Source organism: Brassica rapa, chromosome A05 (genome assembly GCF_000309985.2).
Source record: "Brassica rapa cultivar Chiifu-401-42 chromosome A05, CAAS_Brap_v3.01, whole genome shotgun sequence".
In the NCBI taxonomy this organism is placed as follows: domain Eukaryota; kingdom Viridiplantae; phylum Streptophyta; class Magnoliopsida; order Brassicales; family Brassicaceae; genus Brassica; species Brassica rapa.
In genome coordinates this window covers 18,214,112-18,235,819 of record NC_024799.2, presented here as the reverse complement: position 1 = coordinate 18,235,819, position 21,708 = coordinate 18,214,112, and the positions used below count along the sequence as shown (strand labels likewise).

The 21,708-nt window shown below is 30.5% G+C and overlaps 1 protein-coding gene and 1 long non-coding RNA gene across 2 annotated transcripts; one reads left to right on the top strand and one right to left on the bottom strand.

Annotated features, from left to right (window-relative positions):
* Window positions 1–3,106: 3,106 nt before the first annotated feature.
* LOC103868967 (early light-induced protein 1, chloroplastic) lies at window positions 3,107–4,577 on the bottom strand. The gene is made up of 3 exons (XM_009147010.3): window positions 4,319–4,577; window positions 4,132–4,233; window positions 3,107–3,585 (listed from the first exon to the last, which is right to left on the bottom strand). The coding sequence occupies exons 1-3, from the start codon at window positions 4,460–4,462 to the stop codon at window positions 3,241–3,243; spliced, it is 591 nt and encodes a 196-aa protein (XP_009145258.1). The 5' UTR covers window positions 4,463–4,577; the 3' UTR covers window positions 3,107–3,240.
* Window positions 4,578–4,813: 236 nt separating this feature from the next.
* On the top strand, window positions 4,814–21,595 carry LOC117134015. The gene is made up of 2 exons (XR_004458118.1): window positions 4,814–18,919; window positions 19,008–21,595. It is a non-coding gene; the product is annotated as an uncharacterized LOC117134015 (long non-coding RNA).
* Window positions 21,596–21,708: the final 113 nt, after the last annotated feature.

Here is a 21,708-nt window from a genome sequence, read left to right as displayed (position 1 = left end):
TTGTAATTATTTTGAGAATGTAAATATTGTGATCTATTTGTTTAAGATTAGATCATTTGGTTTAATTTATGTTCTTGTCAGGTTGTTAGTTTTATTGTGTTCAATTCATTTGTTCATCTTTGTTTTTCACATGTTTGGTCAACGGAAATGGACCCTTCTTTGTATTAACTAATAATAATGTATCACAAAACAAACCAATTATAGTACCAATTGTGTATGTATACATACGAATTTAAATATTTTCAGATCAAACATACGCAGCCAAACAGCAAGGTACCTCGGTTCTCGGGATCCAGCAACCATAGATCACCTTCTTCTCAGCTGTGACTATAGCTCAGATATGGAGTATGATTCTCTCACGTATAAGCGGATCATTGCAAATGTTTATTAATTGGTGAGAACTGCTAGCATGGATCAGAAGTAATCATGCCAACAATTCCAACGTCAGTACTGTTTCTGCTTCTGCTGCTACTATGAGATGGAAGCACCGGCTCCTCCTTCGGAAAATGGTGTCTCAAGCTGTCGTGTTTCATATTTGGAAACAGGGTAACATTGTTCTTCACAACAACACCTCACTTCCACTGCAACTATTTTTCACAATATTGATCACGATATCAAGAACAGTATCTAGATCTCTGCAAGGAAGAACCGAAAGCTCTTTAGGCAACACTAAAATTAGATTATCTTGATGTAAATCTTGTTTCACTTTAATGATATTAATAGTAGCAAAAAAAAAACTGTTAAAAGTCAAAGGCCAATTCAATTATATGTATATCTTTTCAACTTTAGAAGGTTTAGAACTTCATCACAAAACTTGAGCTTTCAGATGTTTAACTTACATATGGATTCAATAGCTTGATCAGATTTTGATGTTTATGGATTATAATTTTAAAAGTGAGTGGAAAAAAGGATTAGAGATTTTGATAAGGCTATATACCTGAGTAAATAGATTACTTATCTGGTTGTGTAAATTTGCTTCAAACACTGATTGCTCTGATGATTTTTCAGAACTCTTCTAGGCTGTCTTTCAAGGCCTGCAAAGGTGGAATCATTATTTAAAATTTGTGTCGTCTCGTTAACAGATTGATTATGTAATTGCCAGAATGTTAAAGTAATCTATTCTTAACAAAAGGTGGCCACATAAACCAAGCAAAGGAGAGTCGGTGAGACGGTAATTCTGAGCACACCGGGCAACATCAAAACCGGATATAGAATTTAGAAAACATCTTTCCGGCGGCGAGCTTAGACCGGAATCTCTGAAGGCGGTTAGCATAGACGGTGGCTTGCATTATGGTCGAATGCACCGTATTGACATAACACAGAAACAAAATCAAGCCAGATGATCGAAGCCAAAATATATAAAACAGCAAACAAAAAAATTAAAAACAAACTTCACACAGATGATCGAAGCCAAAATTTATAAAACAGCAAACAAAAAATAAGAACTTACATTAACGTCGATCAAGAACATGTCAACCCACATCAACTCGCCGCCGCGTTTCACATTCCGGGCTTCCCAGTATCGCAAGAGTCTCGCCTTGACGACGGATGAACACTTGCTGCCAGACTTCAAATCTGAGAAGAAAACTCTGGTAGCCATATTACAGTCGCTTAGAAAGATATGAGATTTACGAAGAGAGTATGAGTAAGAAGAGAGCAACACTCACATCTATTTATACCGTTTTGAGACCGTCTTTTGCAAACCATTGAGGATGGATCGTGGAGAGGACAGTCAATTCGATTCCATTAATTGAACCGTTTCAGATAGAACGAAGAAACTCGAAAGTCCCTCATCGCCGCCGCATCGAAGAGGAAGAAGGAGTTGTTTTTTTTCTTCTCGGGATTAGGGTTGGCGCATCTCTTCTGGAAAAACAAAACACAAAGGGCCAACAACAAAAAGCCCATGTCACGACCAGAGCCCAACTCGTGTCACCTTCGTTTAAATGAAACGACGCACAGAGAAGCATGGACATGTGGCAGCGCGAAGAAGGCTGAGTTTCCTAGCTGGATGCTGAGCTGGATGGCCTAAGAGGGATTCAAACCCTTTTATATAATAATAGATAGATACATAGATAGATAGATAGATAGATAGATACATAGATAGATAGATAGATAGATAGATAGATGTCATTTTAGGTAAAAAAATTTGTTCCAAAATAAATGACATTCTATGATTTCAATGTAACTTTGTACATTAAATTCATCCTTTACTCTTTTGAACAACCAATAAGCTTTTATTTAAACTATTTTTATTTAATTAATCACACATTAAATAAAAATATATTAGTCTATTACACAATTTTTTTTATCTCCGTGAAAAATGTCAAAATGACATTTAATATGAAATGAAAAAGAATATATTAAAAACCATTGATTTTTTTTCTGAATTGCAATTTTTTCTTCAAAATTGTTTTCCAACAGAAGTTTAAAATATCTGTTTCCGCCTTGCTTGAGTGATCGGGTTATAACCGGCAAATCCAAATAATTAAATTAAAATAATAATTTATATATATTTTAGTTAAAATGTTTTTTTTTAATTATATAAACTAAGTATTTTCATAAATTAATATATATTTTTAAAATTACAAATTATTTTTGATGAGTATATTTATACATTATATAATATGTATAATTAAATTAGATAATATTATTTTTGCTTTATCTTTTGGTGGATATTAGCGATTTTAAATATGTTTGCTGACCAGCGTCTGTTCAGCATTTATAATCTACAATCCGCATCCGTCTGCTTCAAACTTTTGTTGATCCGCATCCACCCAGCAGCCGATCAAGTAGTGCATGACCCGCCGTTTTTGATTCACAACCTATATAACCTCTTAAATCTCTACTAAATTACGGGTCTTTTGGGCTTTTGGTCTTTTTGAAAACTATAAGCAGCTGGAAACAACACATGTAATTGATGGACCAATAAATACAAGAGTGCATAATTCGTGAAATGGTGTACTGTGTTATTCGTTAGGTTTGCAACTAAAATGACAGGCCATAACTCTTGTTGCCCATATATGAATTCCTTTTCAAGTTCTTGAATCTGTAAATTTTTAAATGATATCAAGTTAGCACTATTTACTGATTATAAGAATGTTACTTGTTTTGCAAAGATAATTATAAATATGTTTTATAACCCAAAGTTTTTCATACATCACTATTACTTAACATGATGACATAAAAAGCAATCCAGATTTTACTTTACAGAATTCAGGGGCAAAACCAAAACTATATTCCTCAGATGAGGGTTCCACCCTTGACAAACTCAGTGAACGCCAAAGCGACTAAACCAAGCATTGCGAAACGTCCATTCCAAAGTTCAGCGTTTGATGTCATGAAACCTTTGGACTTTGACTCAGCGGTGATGCCTTGGAAAAGTGGCACAAGGGACGCAAGCGTCAAGATCGCCGTCGTGCCAAGAAACCACGAGACTCCACCGTCGGAGATCTGAGCGAAAACGTTTTCTCCCTTCGAAAGTTCAACTGCCAAGGCAGCCACGAATCCAACCATCGCTAAACGGCCATTTATTCTCTCTGGTGCTGGACCGCTAAACGCTAGCAAGTCGTTAAACTTGGTGCTCACCTATATTTAACCATCACAAAATTATCAACACATTACTTCATAACCCTTCCAAGATGTGTGTTATAAATTTGAAATTAAGAACAAAACAAAGTTTGTCTCAAGTACTTATCAGAAAGGTTTGTCTTAAGTATTTTAAAATGTAGAAGTATTTTAAAACACTTAAAACTTTTTAAAAGTATTTTAGAAGATACTTTTGCTTAATGTCTAGTATTGGTTATAATTTGTGTCTATCCATAGTTTATTAATTTCCTTTCTCCTTCTTAACGTAGTATTATATATAAATGATGTATTTAATTATCTGGTCGACATTTACAAAACAGTTAACAATAATCATAACACAAAGATATATTAAGTGTTATATCTTTTATCAAAAAAAAAGAAGATATATTAAGTGTTGGTTATTTAAAGTTTAACTTTTATGAAACAAAAGGAGCTTTGAATTGTTTCTAAATAACAAAAACATGAGAGAATTTTACCCAAAAAAAAAAAAACATGAGAGAAAATAACTAATAACCAGAATGATACTAACATATACAAAAATGATACCTTTGGCTTAGTAGGAGGAGGAGGTGGTGGTGGGGACGATGACTTAGGCAATGGCTGAGCCGCCGATGTCAACGGTGTAGACTCATCCTTCATTGGTTCTCCCTGCAAAAGTCAAACAACAGACGGTCAGGATTTCATATTAACAGAGTGACCGTTGGGTTTACAAAGTTGAGGAAAGTATATGTACCTCAGCCATGCATCTCACTCCCACCGGGAAGTTCCTCTTGAGATTAGGGAAGTTTCCGGCGAAGAAAAGGTTGTTTGTGTTGATCTTGCGAGTGGTCAATCCACCAGCGAAGACTGACTGCATGTTAAACGACGCCGTTGCCATTTCTAAAGATTTTAGTGTTTGAGTGAAAGAGGAGGATCTGAAGTATGAAACAAAGGTTAAACTTAAAGTTGGATCTTCAGTAGAAGCTTGATATGATTAATGAAGGATCAACGTATCTACTTATAGGAGAGGATGATGAGAAATGATAGGTCGAGTTGTTTCCTGAACCTTCTTTAATTTTTAGCCTTCCATTTGATTAGTTATTTCTCCAAATTATAATAACAAATCGTCAAACGATAACACATGAGAAATAGATCTTAGCCGTTGCTTTCGTTTGTTATAATAATTATACGAACTATGACACACGTGACTTAAGTTTAGTGTGAGTGTTTAAGCGAAGATGCTTGTCGGCATACACACAATGAAATATTAACTGGTATACAAATAAATAGGCTAGAGAAATAGTTTCAAATAGCGTTTATCAAAAATAGAATTTTGTATTATATTTGAGTTTAAAATTTAGTTTTCAATGTTCGAAATTGACTAATTGCCGACACTGACTCCATCATGTTTAGTAATCGAATTTCGTTTAGTTTAGGAAATCGTCTATTGAAAAATGTTTCTACACAAAACTAGCCTGGCCGTATATGTGGCATACGACTTGAGATTGATCGGAGATTGTTGTTCATTTTGTTATCGCGAGATTAAATTGTAAATCATAAATCACATGTTTATTTCGCTGTTTTGCAATGCGAAACTAGTCGCAAATCATTATTTCAAATCGCTGGAAAATATAGCGGTTAAAATGGAAAAAATTGACGCAGATTACACAAATCACAAAACCTGCGATAATAAATAAATAATTCTTTTTGTCATAAATTGCATGTTGCTGCGGCATACAAACGAACATAACCTATGTATACGTTTCATAGTCATGGAAAATGAACATGCTTATTATCTTATAAGTTATAATCCAACATTTTCGGACGTCAAAGTTATTTGCTTATTTATTTAAGACAACTGAGTAGTATTTGGCCGCTCTGAAAAGAAACACGTAGGCTAGAAAAGTGAAAAATGAAGTTGCGATATTTGAAGAACCACGTTGCCTTAGATTGCCCCACGCATAAAATGAAAACTTTTGAATGAAAAAGAGCAATTAGTCAATGACGTGGCGTTCTTCTTCGTCACAACTTCCTCTTCTACATTTTTTGCCTAGTGGTTTTGGTAAAACACGTAGAAAGATTCTCTTCTCCCAAAAATGCCAAAATCATGTGGCTCACAGCAAAACTTCATAACATTACGTTCGTTTCTGTAACATGAGGTTTCATTCATTACACATCTCTTTTTGCTTCTGGAAGTTAGTTAAGTTGGATCCATATACGCCCATGCTTATTCCGTCCGAGACCGTGATCATTTCTCTCTCTGTCTCTTACTACGTGGCCCATCGTAGCTCCGTCAATTTCTTCTAAGATGTAACAATTTTCTTATAATTAAGGTCTTCAATTTTCTCTCCAAAACGTTAATATCCTTATATATTTTGAAGTTTTCAGAAATATTTTAGACTTGAGTCATAACCAAAAAATAATAGCAAACATAAAATGATTCTGTATGTAAACATTACAGTCTGAGGTATAGTAAAGGGACATTATTGATATTAGCAATTAGTTAACATGTAGATTAAGGTGTTTTGAGCAGTGTTTTAAATCAGAACTGAACGGGCAATCAGATCAAGTTAAACTGTGAACCGGAATTATATATGTGTTAAATAAAGAAAAATCGGATTGTTTGTTACATTTAAACAAAAATCAATTTTATTATTTATCTTTCATTTAAAAAAAATATAATAAAATTTCTGAAAACACTATTACAAATAAATATTTTCTACGTTTTATCATATTCAATGAATATCTCTAACTAATAGCTATGAATCTTCAAAATTAAAGTATCAATTTTATTTGATTTTCACATTGTAATACATCGTTAAGTGGTTTATATTTGATTACTAATCATGGTATTCCTCATTCTTTTCCAGCTTGATTATTTACGTAAAAGGCCCAACAATTCCGAGGAGATTTGGATGGCTTTATTAATTTTTTATTTAGTAGATCTTTTTTTTTACTTTTTACAATGTCATCATTTATAGGAAGAATTTGATGTATATTCATAAGAGGCAAATGAATGAAGAATAAATACATACTACAATAATTCAGGACGGATGGAACAATTTATACACAAATTTGACCGAAATCTCCTTCCATGCGCGTGTGCATAATATCGACACTCCAAAGCTAAAGCTGTCATACTATACTACATATCATATAGTATAGGCACATAAATGATTTAATCAGTTACAAGGATGGGTTTCATAAATTATGTAACTATGCTATACATGTTTACGACATAGTTTAGAATACTCGACAAAAACATATAAGCTTGTTAATTCGGTGTATGCCAATAATGCTTTACCAATTTGGGGAAGAGGATCAAGGATAGTGGTAACGTACATAGCAACCGTACTAGGAACCAAGTTTACAAAAAAACTGGCATGTTCACCAAAGAGGAGAACATATATGCACGCATGTCCATGTATGGAAAAAGACTAGCATACGACTATACTATATTCAATATAGTATGGTAACATCAGATTTGGGTGTTTTTATCCAAACAAGCTGAACAAAATTAAACAGAAGGGAAATCAGCAACTATGTTACTACGGGCGTTAGGTTAGGTTAAATATGGAGTTTTCAACTGCATACGTCCTAACTGCAACTTCAAGTGCATCTTCCGCGTGACTATACTGTTTAGTGCTCTCATATAATATATGAGATAACCCTTTTACTCTTAACTTTTCTCAGATAGTACGTTTCTCGTCGTTTTGCCGTTAACCCCTTCTAAACAGATCTGAAAACTAAACAGTGGTTTTGATTTCAGATAAGACACAAAAATATCGGGTTGCTTAGACATTGATGATATGTCCACTACAAATATTAATTCAAAAGACACGGTGGAAAAAGGTAAAGAGATCACAGGGAGCGGCAGCGGTAGTAGAAGAGACGGTGGCAACAATATTGGAAGAGGTGATGGTGGTGAAGGATCATACAATCCACAACGGCGGCAATGGAAGCAAAAACAGTGCAGATGATGGCAAAAATGGTGGAAACGTGTATGGTGTAGAAGAATGAAATAATTGGCAACGGCGATTGTGGTGATGTTATTAAAGCGGAAGAAAGTGAAATGATCAGAGATAAAATAGATAAAATTATAAACAGAGAGAAGAAGAAACATGTGGTGCGCGCGTATGGTATCAAGGATAAAAATGCAACTAATACAGAATATAAACATAATATCATAGCCAAAGTAGTGTTATGGGTATAAACTTTATTTCTATTTTTTTTTATGTATATGCGCTGCAATTCCCCTCATTTATATTTGAGAGTTCAACCATATGTTGTTTTTTTTCCCAAAAATCGTTTGGTAAGTCTGAACATACTTGATTTAACAAATCATTTTCTGTAGATTTTATTTTAGTTATTATATATGGTGCTTTAAGTTGTTCTTCTATTTTTTATGTGATATTTTTTCTTGTAAATATTGAATCTGATTTTGTTTTCCTTTTATTAAATTGATGGGGGTTTTTTAATTGTATTTTGTTGTAAATTTAAAATTCTTCAGTTTTCGTTTGTGATAAAAATCTAAATAATAATTATGTTCCAACGACTTTCGTTGTTATTCCTATATCAGTCATTTTAAATGGGTATATTTGCGTAAAAATGGGGTCCTAATATTACTTCTTGTGTTAGGTTTTTAACTAGGATAAATTGATTTTTAAAGAAATATCCTTGATTACATATTTTTGCGCATGGTAATTTATATTGTACTTTTAGGTTATTTCCACTAGTGCCATTTTTGTCTTTTCTTTTGCAAAGCACAAAGAAATGTTAGACAATACTTAAGATTCTGAAAGAATACAAAAGGGTATCGGGTAAGCAAATAAACTTTGAAAAATCATCAATTCAATTTGTGCACAATATTGAATAATCCCACCGACATGATCTATGGGACATCTTAAGAATACAAAATCTAGGCAGGATTGGATCATATTTGGGAAATTCCTGACTTTGGGAGGATCAAAAACACAAGTCTTTGATTTTATTCAGGACCGTTTAAATAATAGAGTAAATGAATGGACTTTTAAGTTTTTTACCAAGGGGGAAAGGTAGTGATCATCAAATTTGTGGTAACGGTTTTGCCAAACCATGTAATGTCCTGTTATCGCATTCCAAAAAAGTTTATGAAGAAGCTAACGAGTGCGGTGCACAATTTTGGTGGAGTCGAAGGGGAATACTAGAGGTATGCATTGGAAGTCATGAGATAAATTTTGCAGTTCTAAGGATGAAGGGGGTTTAGGATTTAAAGACCTAACAGATTTTAATGCAGCTATGCTAGGGAATCAACTTTGGCGATTCATAGAGAAACCGAACACTTTCAAAGGACGGTATTTTAGGAATGCATCACCTCTCGTATTTTGTCAGACAATTCTTGTCATTTTGTTGAAGTTTCACTTGAATTTTTTATTTTTCGTTATCGGATCATCACTATCTGTTTCTTCAGATATTTTCGATTCTGATACTAATAGTTTAGTTAATCTTGAAATATTTCATTTATTTTTTTCTTCTTACATTATGTGGATCTATGTTCAGGTCTTTTACAATTCCAACATACTATTTTGTGCATTTGTTGAATTGTATATTTTATTATTCTTTGAATAATATTGATTAATTGGTTTTTTGTTGCAATTTTTATATTTTGATAATTTTTTGTATTTTATGGTTTCCTTGTCTATATTTTACTCGTTTGACTCTTGATGGTGGATTAAGTCTATTATAACCATATTGTTCACAGAAGGAACCCATGGTTACTTTAAATTTGAATTTATCATTACATTATTTTATCTTTATGTTCTTGATATATTGCTAATCCTTCTTTATGAATGCAAATAGTTGACTGCATGTAATTGTATTCCAGGAGATAGGTTGTCTACCAGAATAATATTTTAATTTGTTGATTACTTTTTCTGCAAAAAAAACGACAATCCTGAGATAAACCGTCCTTTCTAGAAAGGTTGATTACAATCATTTATTTGGAATATGTTGGTTATAGAAATACTTTTATGCCATTTAAAATCTCCTATTGTCAGATATCTTAAATTTGTTAATAAGATTTTTTTTTACTTTCTAATTCCTCTGCTCGATTACCAACAAAATGCATTGTTAAAGTATGGATTAATACTTCTACTGCATTTTAATGTTCTACTTCTGTGTAAAGACCATCTTTGTCTTCTTCTCTTTTTATTTCACATAGTGATAAGTGAATTTTGTAATGCTCCATTAAATCCAGATATTAACATGACATATGCTTGTTTATCAGTAATACCTCTAGCTTTAAGTGCTATCATGGCCATTCCCATTTTTTGAAATTCATTATTTCAGATTCTGAGCATCCATCAATATTCCATTCATATATATTTTCTCCATTATATACATTATTAGAATATTTATGGTGTTCTTCAAATAGTAGATCGGGTGGAGTATGTTGTTGATAATAAGGTTTATTAGATCTCATTATTTTATTTTTTATTCGATTTATTTTTTGACTATCATTTTCTGACTGTGAGGATGTTTGGATAGATTTATTATCATTTTCGTCTATTATATTTATTCCTTTATTTTTATCTAGTTTATCTAATCTGGTCGCAACTGATTTTAGGATTTCATTCTCAGAAAAATTAATTTGAGTTATTATCGGTTTAAAGATTCGAGAAGTTGTAGATGAAAATGGATGTTGAGTATTTTGGTTAAATTGATTTATTTTATTATTTTCATTATTATTTAGTTTATTGTCTATGTTGTCTATTTGTTTATAAATTGTGTACAATAAATAGTTTAGATTATTATTTTGTTGATATATTACTTTAATATCTTGTAAGACTACCGGGTCTCTATCACCTTTATCGGCTCATTTTTTAAAACTTATGGCTATTATTTGTCGATTTGATGTATTTATTTTTAAATATTTTAATGGTGTATGAATTAATTCAATTTTATTAATTTATTGTTCTAAATGGATATTTGATATTATGTGTGATTGTATAAGTTTCAAACCATATAAAAACAGAATATTTGTTTTTTTTAATATCATACAATTATACCATTTTCTCTAAATTCAATATTTTGTTGTTTAAAAAGTGTTTTAAAATACCAGTTACGTTTTTCTTGTTTTCTTTTGAAAAAAAGCATTCTTTAATATATTGCTTATCAATTTAATATTTTTATGACATTTATTGATTAAAATTTGATGGTGTAGGAAAAACTGGATATATATTTTGTTTCGGTTCAGCTACGGGTGCTTTAAATCTAATTGAATTGTCTTGTCTAATATTTTGGTTTACACTTTCTGTTTCCAAATCTGCATTAGATTGACCAGTACAATATTCAGAAAAGGCTCTTGAATTATATGAACTAAGTCTAGGTGGAAGTGGATCTCTATAAGATCCGAATTGTAATAATATATTTCAGTCTCTTTGGTCAATTATTTTTGAAATATTTTTGTTGTTCAAAACTTTTAGGCGTTGAGTAATTTCAATTTTTCATTGATCTGGAATAGTTATTTCATCACATTTTAATTGTTTAGGTGTGTGTGTGTGTGTCTGTTGGAGTATATTTACTATGACGGCTAAAATTGTTGTTTCTCCTTTATTATCTTGTAATAAACATCTTGGATTAAATTCTGAAGTTGATTGTTTAAATTAGACTCGGTAGAGTAATAAATATTCATATCTTTCATTTTGAAATTTAAATTATTGAGTATTGTTGGGTCATGTAAAGGCACCCTTAACGGGAGGTTTTTAAGAGTTTCTTCAAAATAAATCAAACTGTAAGAAAAAAAAAACTAAAAGTGAGGGAGAGAGAGAGAGAGAGAGAGAGAGAGAGAGAGAGAGAGAGAGAGAGAGAGAGAGAGAGAGAGAGAGAGAGAGAGAGAGAGAGAGAGAGAGAGAGAGAGAGAGAGAGAGAGAGAGAGAGAGAGAGAGAGAGAGAGAGAGAGAGAGAGAGAGAGAGAGAGAAATGTGGAAAATGGTTTCTTGCAAAGATACTCTACAAAAAAAAATTAACATACCCATCAAAACTGTGGCACAAGGCTATTAAATACACATTTCCATAACAATAATAATCTAATTAATATGTTAAAAACTAATATTTTTTTTGTTTTTAAGAAACTTAGATGATATCTACCATTGTCCATGCTCTAAACTTACTTGGAAATTAGGAGCACAATTAAAATATACTGTCCATTGCATAAATTGGATTGAACTGCTCCGACAAGCGAGTCTTCAAATTTTAGTAGAGTTTTATCTCTTAGTAACATAAGTATTGGTGAATATATTCCAGTTCTTATTATTTTTTTTATATAAATTTGTGTTAGACCAAAATGGACTTAATTAAATCCTTTGTGTCTATATTTATCTAAAGCTATTGATGATAATAGTTTAATTTCTTCAAATTCGTTTTGAAAAGATAAGTTTTCTCATGTTCTTTTATTTAATAAGGAGTTTTAAAATCAAAAGTTCCTATTTGATATATATGTTCTGGGTTGATATGGGGTAACTGATCTTTTGATATTTCTTGATTAAAAGATGTTACTTTTGACATAATTTCTCTTGAATTAATTGTTGCATATGATGCAGAAGTTGATGCATGTTTTGATTTAAAAGTTTCCTAAACGAAGACGCCATGACTTAATCTAAACTAGAACTCATACCAAAGGAATACTAACCTGTTCTATGTCGACACAATTGCGGCTTCAAACGGGCTTACTGCATTTTTTAGGACTTGCTGCCTGGAACACCTACAAGGAGAATGTTTTTATAGTAGGAAAAAAATCTCTCTATATGGGTTTAAAGTAGATTAGATTCACAGAACTTTGTTTTGAAAAGTTTTAAACAAGTTGCATTGGAATTGAAAATATTCATAAAAGTTTCTTACGAACTTGAGTAATCCTTGGCTCGGATACCATTTACTTTATATTCTTGTATTAAGATAGCAATTTTGTTGTATTATAAACTTGAAAATTTTAAACAGTATATAGACTTGATTTAATTATTTTGGATTTGAATTCAAAGTCTAATATGAGATTACATAAGTAAAATTTAAAAAAAAACTAAAAACTTGAAATATGAAAGCTTTAGAGAGTTTTGTAGAGAATATGAGACAGTGAAATCACTTGTGCCCCTCTTCATTGGTAGAGTGGTGACGACACTTGCCTTGGTAGTGCCATCTCCTGAATGATACTAACACTTTGATTGGTTGGTTGATGGAGAATTTTGTTATTTTATTGCGGAAGTCTTCGTGTGGTTCCCATCTGTCGGCCGTCATGATTGCTGAGTAGTTTCTTCGTACTTATACATAAATATTTTGTATATTATTTGTAGATACATACAGTAGTAAACAGTAATATACATAAATAACATTTATGGTAGAATTTGAAAACCATGATGTTATTATGACCCAAAATTTAACTGATGAAAAATGAATCAAATATATTATGATAAATATTTTGTCTTTACAGTATTCAGCACAAACCAAAATGAAAACAAGAAAATTCCCAAAGAAGCAGTTCAAAAATCGTATGTGGACAATTCAGAGGATTACCATGAAATCGTTTGATCTAACATGCAATCTTCCACAAAGATTATTCCTATCGATCACATCATTGAGATACTCTAAAGATTACCTGCAAAATCCATTGCTATTTTTCGTTGCGTTTTGAAACAATGTGAATCCTTAATCTGGAGTGTGAAGTAAGGACTCCCATGTTTCAAAACACAACGAGAGTTTGCAATTAATATCACATATAATATTAAGAGTATTTCGGTGGTAAGATCGAAAGGCGTCCTCTTTATGGATGATTGTGTGTTGGTTTGGATGATTTTACGGTACTCTTCTAAATATTCATTGATACTTATTGTATGTTGTTTTCGAAATGTTTTCTTTGTTTTCGTTTTTGTTAGTGTTAAATACTATGCTGAAAATATATATTACCACATCAATATCTTAATTTCTTCTTTCATTTATCATTCTTCTTTCAATTAAATTTTGGATCGCATCAATATCTTAATTTCTATACTCTACCATAAATAAAATATTGGTAATTTATTTATTTTTATAAAAATTAAAAAAATCTTTCAATTGTATGTGTTTGACCAAAAAAAATTATTTTCACTAGTTGAGTTTTTCTACATATTATTTTGGACTGTAGTCTACAATGGTTGACCAAACCATACTTAGGCCGTGAATTTTTAAAGTATTTCACACTCAGAATGAAAAGTTAAATATAAATATGTCCATTCAATAAAAGAAATGAAATATGTGAGACAGTCAAATCATTAAAACCACGCTTCAAACTTTTTTCTTTATTTTTAAATGCACTTAACTTAATAATGGTGCGTTTAGATGGTATTTTCGATTTTGTGTAGATATATACATGATATATATATATATTTATTTATTTATTTTAAATTGTATAAATGTGTTAATTTTATAAGATAATATAACTATGTTTAAAACAAAATTATTATTGTGCATGATTTTTAATTCTATAAATTTTATATGATGAAATTATAAATTAAAATTTTAAAAATATGTTTAACTATATCGCACATGATTATTTTTTGAATTATATATATTCATTAAGCTAAAATTATAAATTTAAAATTTAACTTGATTTTTGTGATTCATAAATAATATAATAAAAAAAATTGGTTAAAAAATATTTATATATTATATTTAAATTATTTAATTTCTTATCATCCAAATATTTTTTCCAACCTCATATTTCTTTGGTGCCATTCAAGTTTTATTAAAAACTAATTTATCCGCTATATGCACTTTTCGTAAAACTGCACTTGAAATATATTGCATCCTATTACCCGCTAAGTACGCACCGTCTAATCCGATGTTTCCATGCTGAGCCTTAGTTTTTATGTAGTAATAATTAATTTAGATTAATTTCAGTATAAATTGTTTAGCCAACTAACATCATGTAGGTGACAAAAAAATCACAATTTATCTATTATTGAAAATGTAAATAAAAACAGCAGATATATACATGATACTAGTATTTTGGCCCATGCTATGCATGGGCATAGTTATAATCCTTAACATTTTCCAATCTAAATTTTAACTGAACACAGATGTTTGTATCTGAATCAAATATTGACTATAGTATTATTAGTTATGAACAAAACATTGATAGAATGAATGGTTACAAATGAAACTGGGAAAATAACAAATTTTGAATAAATAAATTATGTTAATGCACAACTTGTAATAGACCACGAAAAACAAAGCCAACATACTTATTAAGTAACTAAAATATAAATCCATAAACAATGACAAACAATATTATTTAAAGAAGACATAAATTTGTATTTTTTTCTTTAAATAATAATATTAGTTAATTAATCAGTTTTTTTTCTTTTTCAAAAAAATTATTTAAAGAAGACATAAATTTGTATTTTTCTTAAGTTTATATATGATTATATTTGTTATTAAAAAGATCACAGCGTGAAAGAACCAGTTACAATCATATGCATTTGTTTATTTTTATTTTCAGATGAAATGAAATGTAAATAGATACTCATACTCAGTTTTTAATAAGAATTTCTTTGCAATTATTATTGAATTTATTAGTGGGTTATTTTTGGACAAATTTTTTATCAGGCTCTTCAGCCACTCTTTGATTAGCTTCTACTCAAAACCAGAAACAATAGTTTGATATCTTTCTCCTACTGACATGTTGATTGCTTTAAAGAAAATGAAATATAGAAAAATGCTTGAGAGATAAAGGTAATGTTTTATTTCTTCTTTCAATAGTGGAAAGGTAATGTTCAAACAAAAAAGTTGAAAGGTTTTGCATCTGACCTATTAATCAAAACATGAACGGGGAGAGTCTTCATGTAAGTTGCTGTCAACTTCGTGTAATATGTGGGAACACTGATGATTCCTCTGCAAAAAAAAAAGAAGAAAGAATTAAAACAAAAGGAATTCAAACTGCACAACAGAACATAGTTAATTGCTACGACTTAAAATATTTTATCACTTATTCATTTACGAAACTATACACCACCGTTAGACTGAAGATTCATCCAGAGAAGAAAAACAAAGAAGATAGGATCTTGCCGATATCAAAATTAAATTCTGAGAGAGATGAAAGCATTAGTTACTTCATGGGAGAAATTAACAGTTCGAAACCATTTTATAAGCAAATTCGCTGCATAACTGATTTTAATGTAGGATGGTGGAGATCGTGGCAAACAATTAAAAAACTGTTCTTTGTTTACGTTGAGAATAGAGATGAAATCAATTGTTGTCTAATTTTTTTTTAATTTTTTTTTTGAAAAATGTAATTTCCATATGGCAAACTTTGATTGGTTGAGTGACTCGTGCTTTAGTATATAAGGGATATATCATTTTAATTTTATAAATTTTTGAAACTATTTATGTGTTAATTTTATCAGAGAATATAACTATGTTTTAAAAATTTATTAATTGTGCCAGATGTTTTAATTCTATTCATTTCTATATGCTAATTATAAATTAAAATTTTAATAATATGTTTTACTATATTGCACACGATATTTTAATTCTATACATTTATATATTCTAAAATTATAAATTTAAATTTAAAAACGATTTTTTTTACTTATAAATAATATATAAATCTTATAATTTTATTAATAATTTAAAATTTTAATTTTTGTTATAATAAACTATTTTATTTTAAAAATAATATTATATTTAATGTTATCTATTATTTCTATAATTCAATATTTCTTCTGCACCGCATATTACTTTATTACCATGCAAACTTTATTAACAACTCATTTACTCGCTATATAAGTTTTTCCGTAAAACCCCATTTAAAGTATATCACATCATATTATCCATATAGTACGCACCGCCTAATCCGTTGTTACCATTCACAACCATAGTTTTTATGTAGTCAGTGACAATTTTAGACAAATTTCAGGATAAATAGTTTAACAAACTAACATCATATAATTGACAATAACAGTCACAATTTAGCTATTACTGGAAATGTAAATAAAAACAGCCGTTTTCATTTAAAAATATCAATTTTTTTATTTGTATTCCCATTTTAATCCTAACGTTTGTAAACATATCAAAATGATCAATAAAATGTATGAATTAAAACATTTTATGAAACAAACTTTAAAATTGATAAGAATGATTTTTTTGACCAAAAGTGTAATTTTGTTTTTATCATTTTCCATTTATTTAGTAGTTATTTGTTACAATGAAAAATTCTTTAAAAACATTTCACAGCTAAAAGGTTTAAATTTATTTCTTTACCTGTTTGCTATAAAAATTTTAAAAACATTTTAGTTTACCAACAATAGAAACCTAAAAAAGTATGAAATTAACAATTTAACCATGCAAAAGAGATTATTATGAAAGAGTGACAACTTTTTAGATTTTCTGTTCTTTTTTCGTGGAAATAATTTAAAAAATAATGTTAGGGCCTGTTATGCAATGGCCTCTTTTATTAACTACTTTATAATTAATCTTAGTTTTGAGACAAAATTAAACAACATTATTTCCCTTTTCTAAATGCTGTAGAAATTTCAAAAGTTAAATATTTATTCATCTAACACTATTAAAAGGTGAATAAGAAGCCTTCTGAACTATGACACATCAGATCAGAAAATCAGCCACTAAAATTGCAGCAATCAACCATGTCAACAATATGTGGGTCCCACTGGAAAAAAAATTATACTAATGAGCTTCGTTACTTTACTTAAAGATGATACCCAATTGGTCTATGTTATAATGAAGGTCGTGTATATCTAATGGGCTTCGTGAGTCAAAATAAAAAAATCATCGATTTTCTTTTGCGATTAGATTTTCTATGTAAAGCCATATGGTCAAGCGTCGTCGTCGAAGTGGAGATAGGGTTTTCTTCATAGCTTCAGACAAATCTGGAAAACTCAGCTCACCCTTTGTCAAGTTGCATCTGTCATCGTGTTTTTTTTTATGTTTTAGACGATATGTCGATGAGTTTGAATTACGATTAATGTTTGGCCCAAACTTTAACTTACACATAGGCCCATATCAGAAAACTTAATTGAGCTTGAAGTTACGGTGGATTCGCGGAGAGCATGAGATTTGCATTAACATCGTCCTCTCCACTTCCTGCCGGGAGTAACTGACCTCAATTATGCTTCCCAATAAATTATCCCCACTAGGTCCTATTGAATGGAGATCCTTTGGTTTCTCTGCTAAGCGTATTTTCTGTATATATATATATCGTCCTCTTCCTTCAGATGAGATTCATGCTTTTAGATTCTCTATACCACACGATACCTAGCCAAACTGAAACTCACTGTGATGATGATTTTCCAAATCTACTTTTCCGATCTGGAGGTGGGGCGTTGTAAGGAGGCTAGCAATCTGCAGAAGGTAGGCGAGCTAATTGGGGTAAACATGGTGTTACTGGACAAGAAGGTACTAGAAAGCTATCTATTTTTTTTTAATTTCTTATTATACGGGATCTTATTTCTACTTTCTAATAGCCACACTTTTTCTAATAGCCAAACAGACTTAGTTTTTTTTTTTTTTTTTATGTTGCTACTAGGAACTGCCACTTCACCAAGCTGAGTTCGAGCACTTCTGATTTCATTCCTGTCCAAAAACCTGTTTTTAGTATTTTAAAAATTCGATGTTGCTTACAATCCACTAATACACCTTCAACCCCTTCAAAACAAGGTTTTTAAAAACGTCTCCTTTTGCATCAGATTGTCTGAATTTTTTTTGCAGTTTGAATAGGGTTTTATCATTTCCATGATTTCCCCATGAATATTAATTTACTAAGGATTAGTCATATTGGGATCTAGACTAACATCGGCAAAAGTGAAGCAGCTCATGAAAACTATTTTTTCATTTCCTTATTTTACCATTAAAACTCATGTGTCCTGTGAATTCTGATTTAGGCTGATGTTGATGGGAACGGGACAAACTGCCTAAATCGAGCTCATTGCTGCAACAATGCTTGAAAGTAATGAGAATCATCATGAAGTTGGTCAGCAGGGGAAGGATCCTGTCAACGAGTCTGATGTGGAGTTAGCTTCTGTAAGAGTCTGAGATGGTTCTAGGAGATGGAAGGGGAAGAAGGAATAAGGAATAATCAGGTGTGAGCTGGAGAGGCTGCACAGGTAGTTAACGGAGCACATGGGCTGTTTGCTCAAGTGGCGAGTCTTATATATATTGACTGAGGAATGTTGTGAGGGTTATAAATAGATTTGATCAAAGTTGTAAGGGAGGAGAGAGACTCCCAATATTAATTCTCTCAAATCATGTATACAGTTTTATCAGATCTGTACAATCATCATTTCTCAGAATATCTCATAACAGCCTTCCAACATTTTGACAAAGACAGCAGCAGGTGAACAACACATTGCTTCTCAGCTCTTTTCTTCTTTACCGATATATATTTATATAAGCAAGAGTCTGAAACCTTTGCTTTTGATCAGAACGTTTGTGTACATTCCAATAGACTAATTAGAAGCTGCACTGAAGGAATATGGAATGGGAGATGATGCAACAACCAAAGAGGTTTCCTCATACGACGATTCATATAACGTAAGCAAAAACAATTTACCATATCATCTCTGGCTGTCGTATTTAAAGAATGTATTTTCCCATTTAAGAGTTCTTCTCACGACTGAGCTTCACTGCGCATCATCCATTTTTAAAGTGTTGTTGTTGTATTATTTACACTCAGTGAAAAAACAACACGAATCAGTTTTGATGTTAATCTGTGATACAAAAACCATTGGCTGATTATTATATCACGGGAAGAGACATGTCTACCAATAATAAGCACTTCAGATAGTGTTTCAAAACATAATACTATTGATTACTTAGGAGTAAGAAGACAAGGAATTAAGAGATACCTAAGAATTGGTTTTAGGTTATATATAATGCAAATTGTTATTGAACAAAATAGTTGGTAATAATATAAACAGAATTTGATATATAATTTGTTTTATTTGTTTATAGCATAACTTCAGTGAAGTGATGGATGTTGATAATACTATCATAAAAGATGTTAGCTGATTATAAGACTTGATCAAATATTTGGAATAAAGTGTGGTAATTCATCTTAGTGACGTTTTTGAGTTGTAACTTCAAAATTTGAAATATAGTTACTATTATTTGTGATACTTCTTTTGATTCGTTTGTGATATGTAGAACAAGAGTAACATAGTAAAATTTAGATTCTCGCATAGTATTACAGATAGAAAGAGGATCAGTCACATAGTCGAACGCAAATAAATCTACAAAACATATTATAAACATTGTAAAGTATTGATCAGAATTATATAAATGATCGTCCAAGCGAGCTGTGAATCAATAAGTTTTAATCGTTTTATCAATGGTTTACGAAGAAAACCTTAATTCTATTTAGGGTTTTCAAATTGAATTTGGATACATTTGAGCTTGCTTTTTTTTTTTTTTTGAATCCAATATGTAGAGCAGAATCAGAGTTAGAAAGAATAAATTTTTCATTTTTATATTTTGAACATATATTCTTTACTAAGACCATAAAATGAATTGTAAATTCAGGTAAGAATTAAACATATGAACCCGACGCGTAGCGCCGGAATACCACTAGTAGTATATAATGGGAGGATTGGATTTATTTTTGCAAAGATAACATTGTATCTCTTAAGAAATAAACAGAAATATTGAGATTAGAAAGAAATTTAATGATTTTTTGCATATTTAAAGTGAAATATCGTTGTAAATTAGCTTATAACTGAAGTTTGGAAGCGTTTTGCAAAGGTAAGTGTAGAGAATAATAAGTTTAAAAGTAGTGTATAGTGTACGATTGTAAGAATAACATTGTTCTTTTTTTAACAAAAAAAAAAGAATAAAATTGTTCTTTCGTCTTTTTCCTCCTCTTGGTTTGTACCCCCAGTACATATGATGTATCATTGATTGTCTTTGTTCTTTCTGACTTGGGCATTTGCAGTCAACATATTAGATTGCTCATTTGTTCAACATGGAGTCGACTAAAACTTGGCTCTTTGTGCTTTACTTCGTCATTCACTCCATAATGGATTGAGTTATTGATTCACTTATTAAAATTCTAGTATTAAGGCCCTTGATTTGCAATGCCCTTTAGTTATTTATTTTATGATTTCAATTTTGAGAAAAGAACAACATAATTTTTGCTTTCCTGATTGTTGAAACAGTACTTCGACAATCAAATAGTTGTAAAATATCAATCAATAAGAGGGCCTGATTAGTTATTCTTTGCAATCAACAGACTGAATGGCTGTTAAGTAATAAGTAGAACTCAAGAGATTGAGATGCGAGTGTAATGATTTTGTGCAGAATTTATAGTGAAATATGATAGCAAATGAGTTTTGTTTTTCAGATCAATAGTGCTACAAGCGTAAAAATAGAGTAGTGTGTAGTGTATATCATAAGTTGTATTTGTTTAATATTTCTCATTTGGTCCATTTGGCATTTGAGTATATGATTGATGGCATTATTCTTGTTAATACAATCATTTCAGCCAATGCATTAATGAAATTGCTCGTTTGACTGAGTTGTGTTCTCACCCAAGAGTAGGTTTCGATTTTGGCTCTCATTTCTTTGTTTTGCCATAGTTTAATTTTACTGCTTCATTTCTCTTTTATCCCTTACTTCTGTTTTGTATTTTAATTTTCTTAAACTAGATTTATATGCTAACAATTTCCCCTCCAATTAATAATTGTTAGCATATAAATCTAGTAGTAAACATGTAATTTCTCCATTTGCATTTTACATTTCGAGGATCTTTTTCAGTTATTGTTCTTGGTAAATTTTGATTCCAACAAAAATAGTTCTTGCTATTTTGGTGTAGTTTTTTGGTTCTGGTTGTTCGGGTAAGGATTCAAATAGGGGAATACTTTAGGATAACACTAAAAAAGTTTATGTCACAAATATAAACTCTAAGAATCAAAATATTCAAACTATTTTATTAAAGAGGTAAATATACATTTATAACCATAGGGTTAACTAATAATCCAAACCTTAGGGTTTAGATTTGAGATTGAAGTTAAAAATTTATAAAATAAAAAATTTTAAAAATAGTTTCAGAAAATATTTTTGAATTACAAAAGAAAAATTTGAAAAAAAATAAAAAAAAAATTCGAAAAAAAAATAAAAAAAAGGAAAATT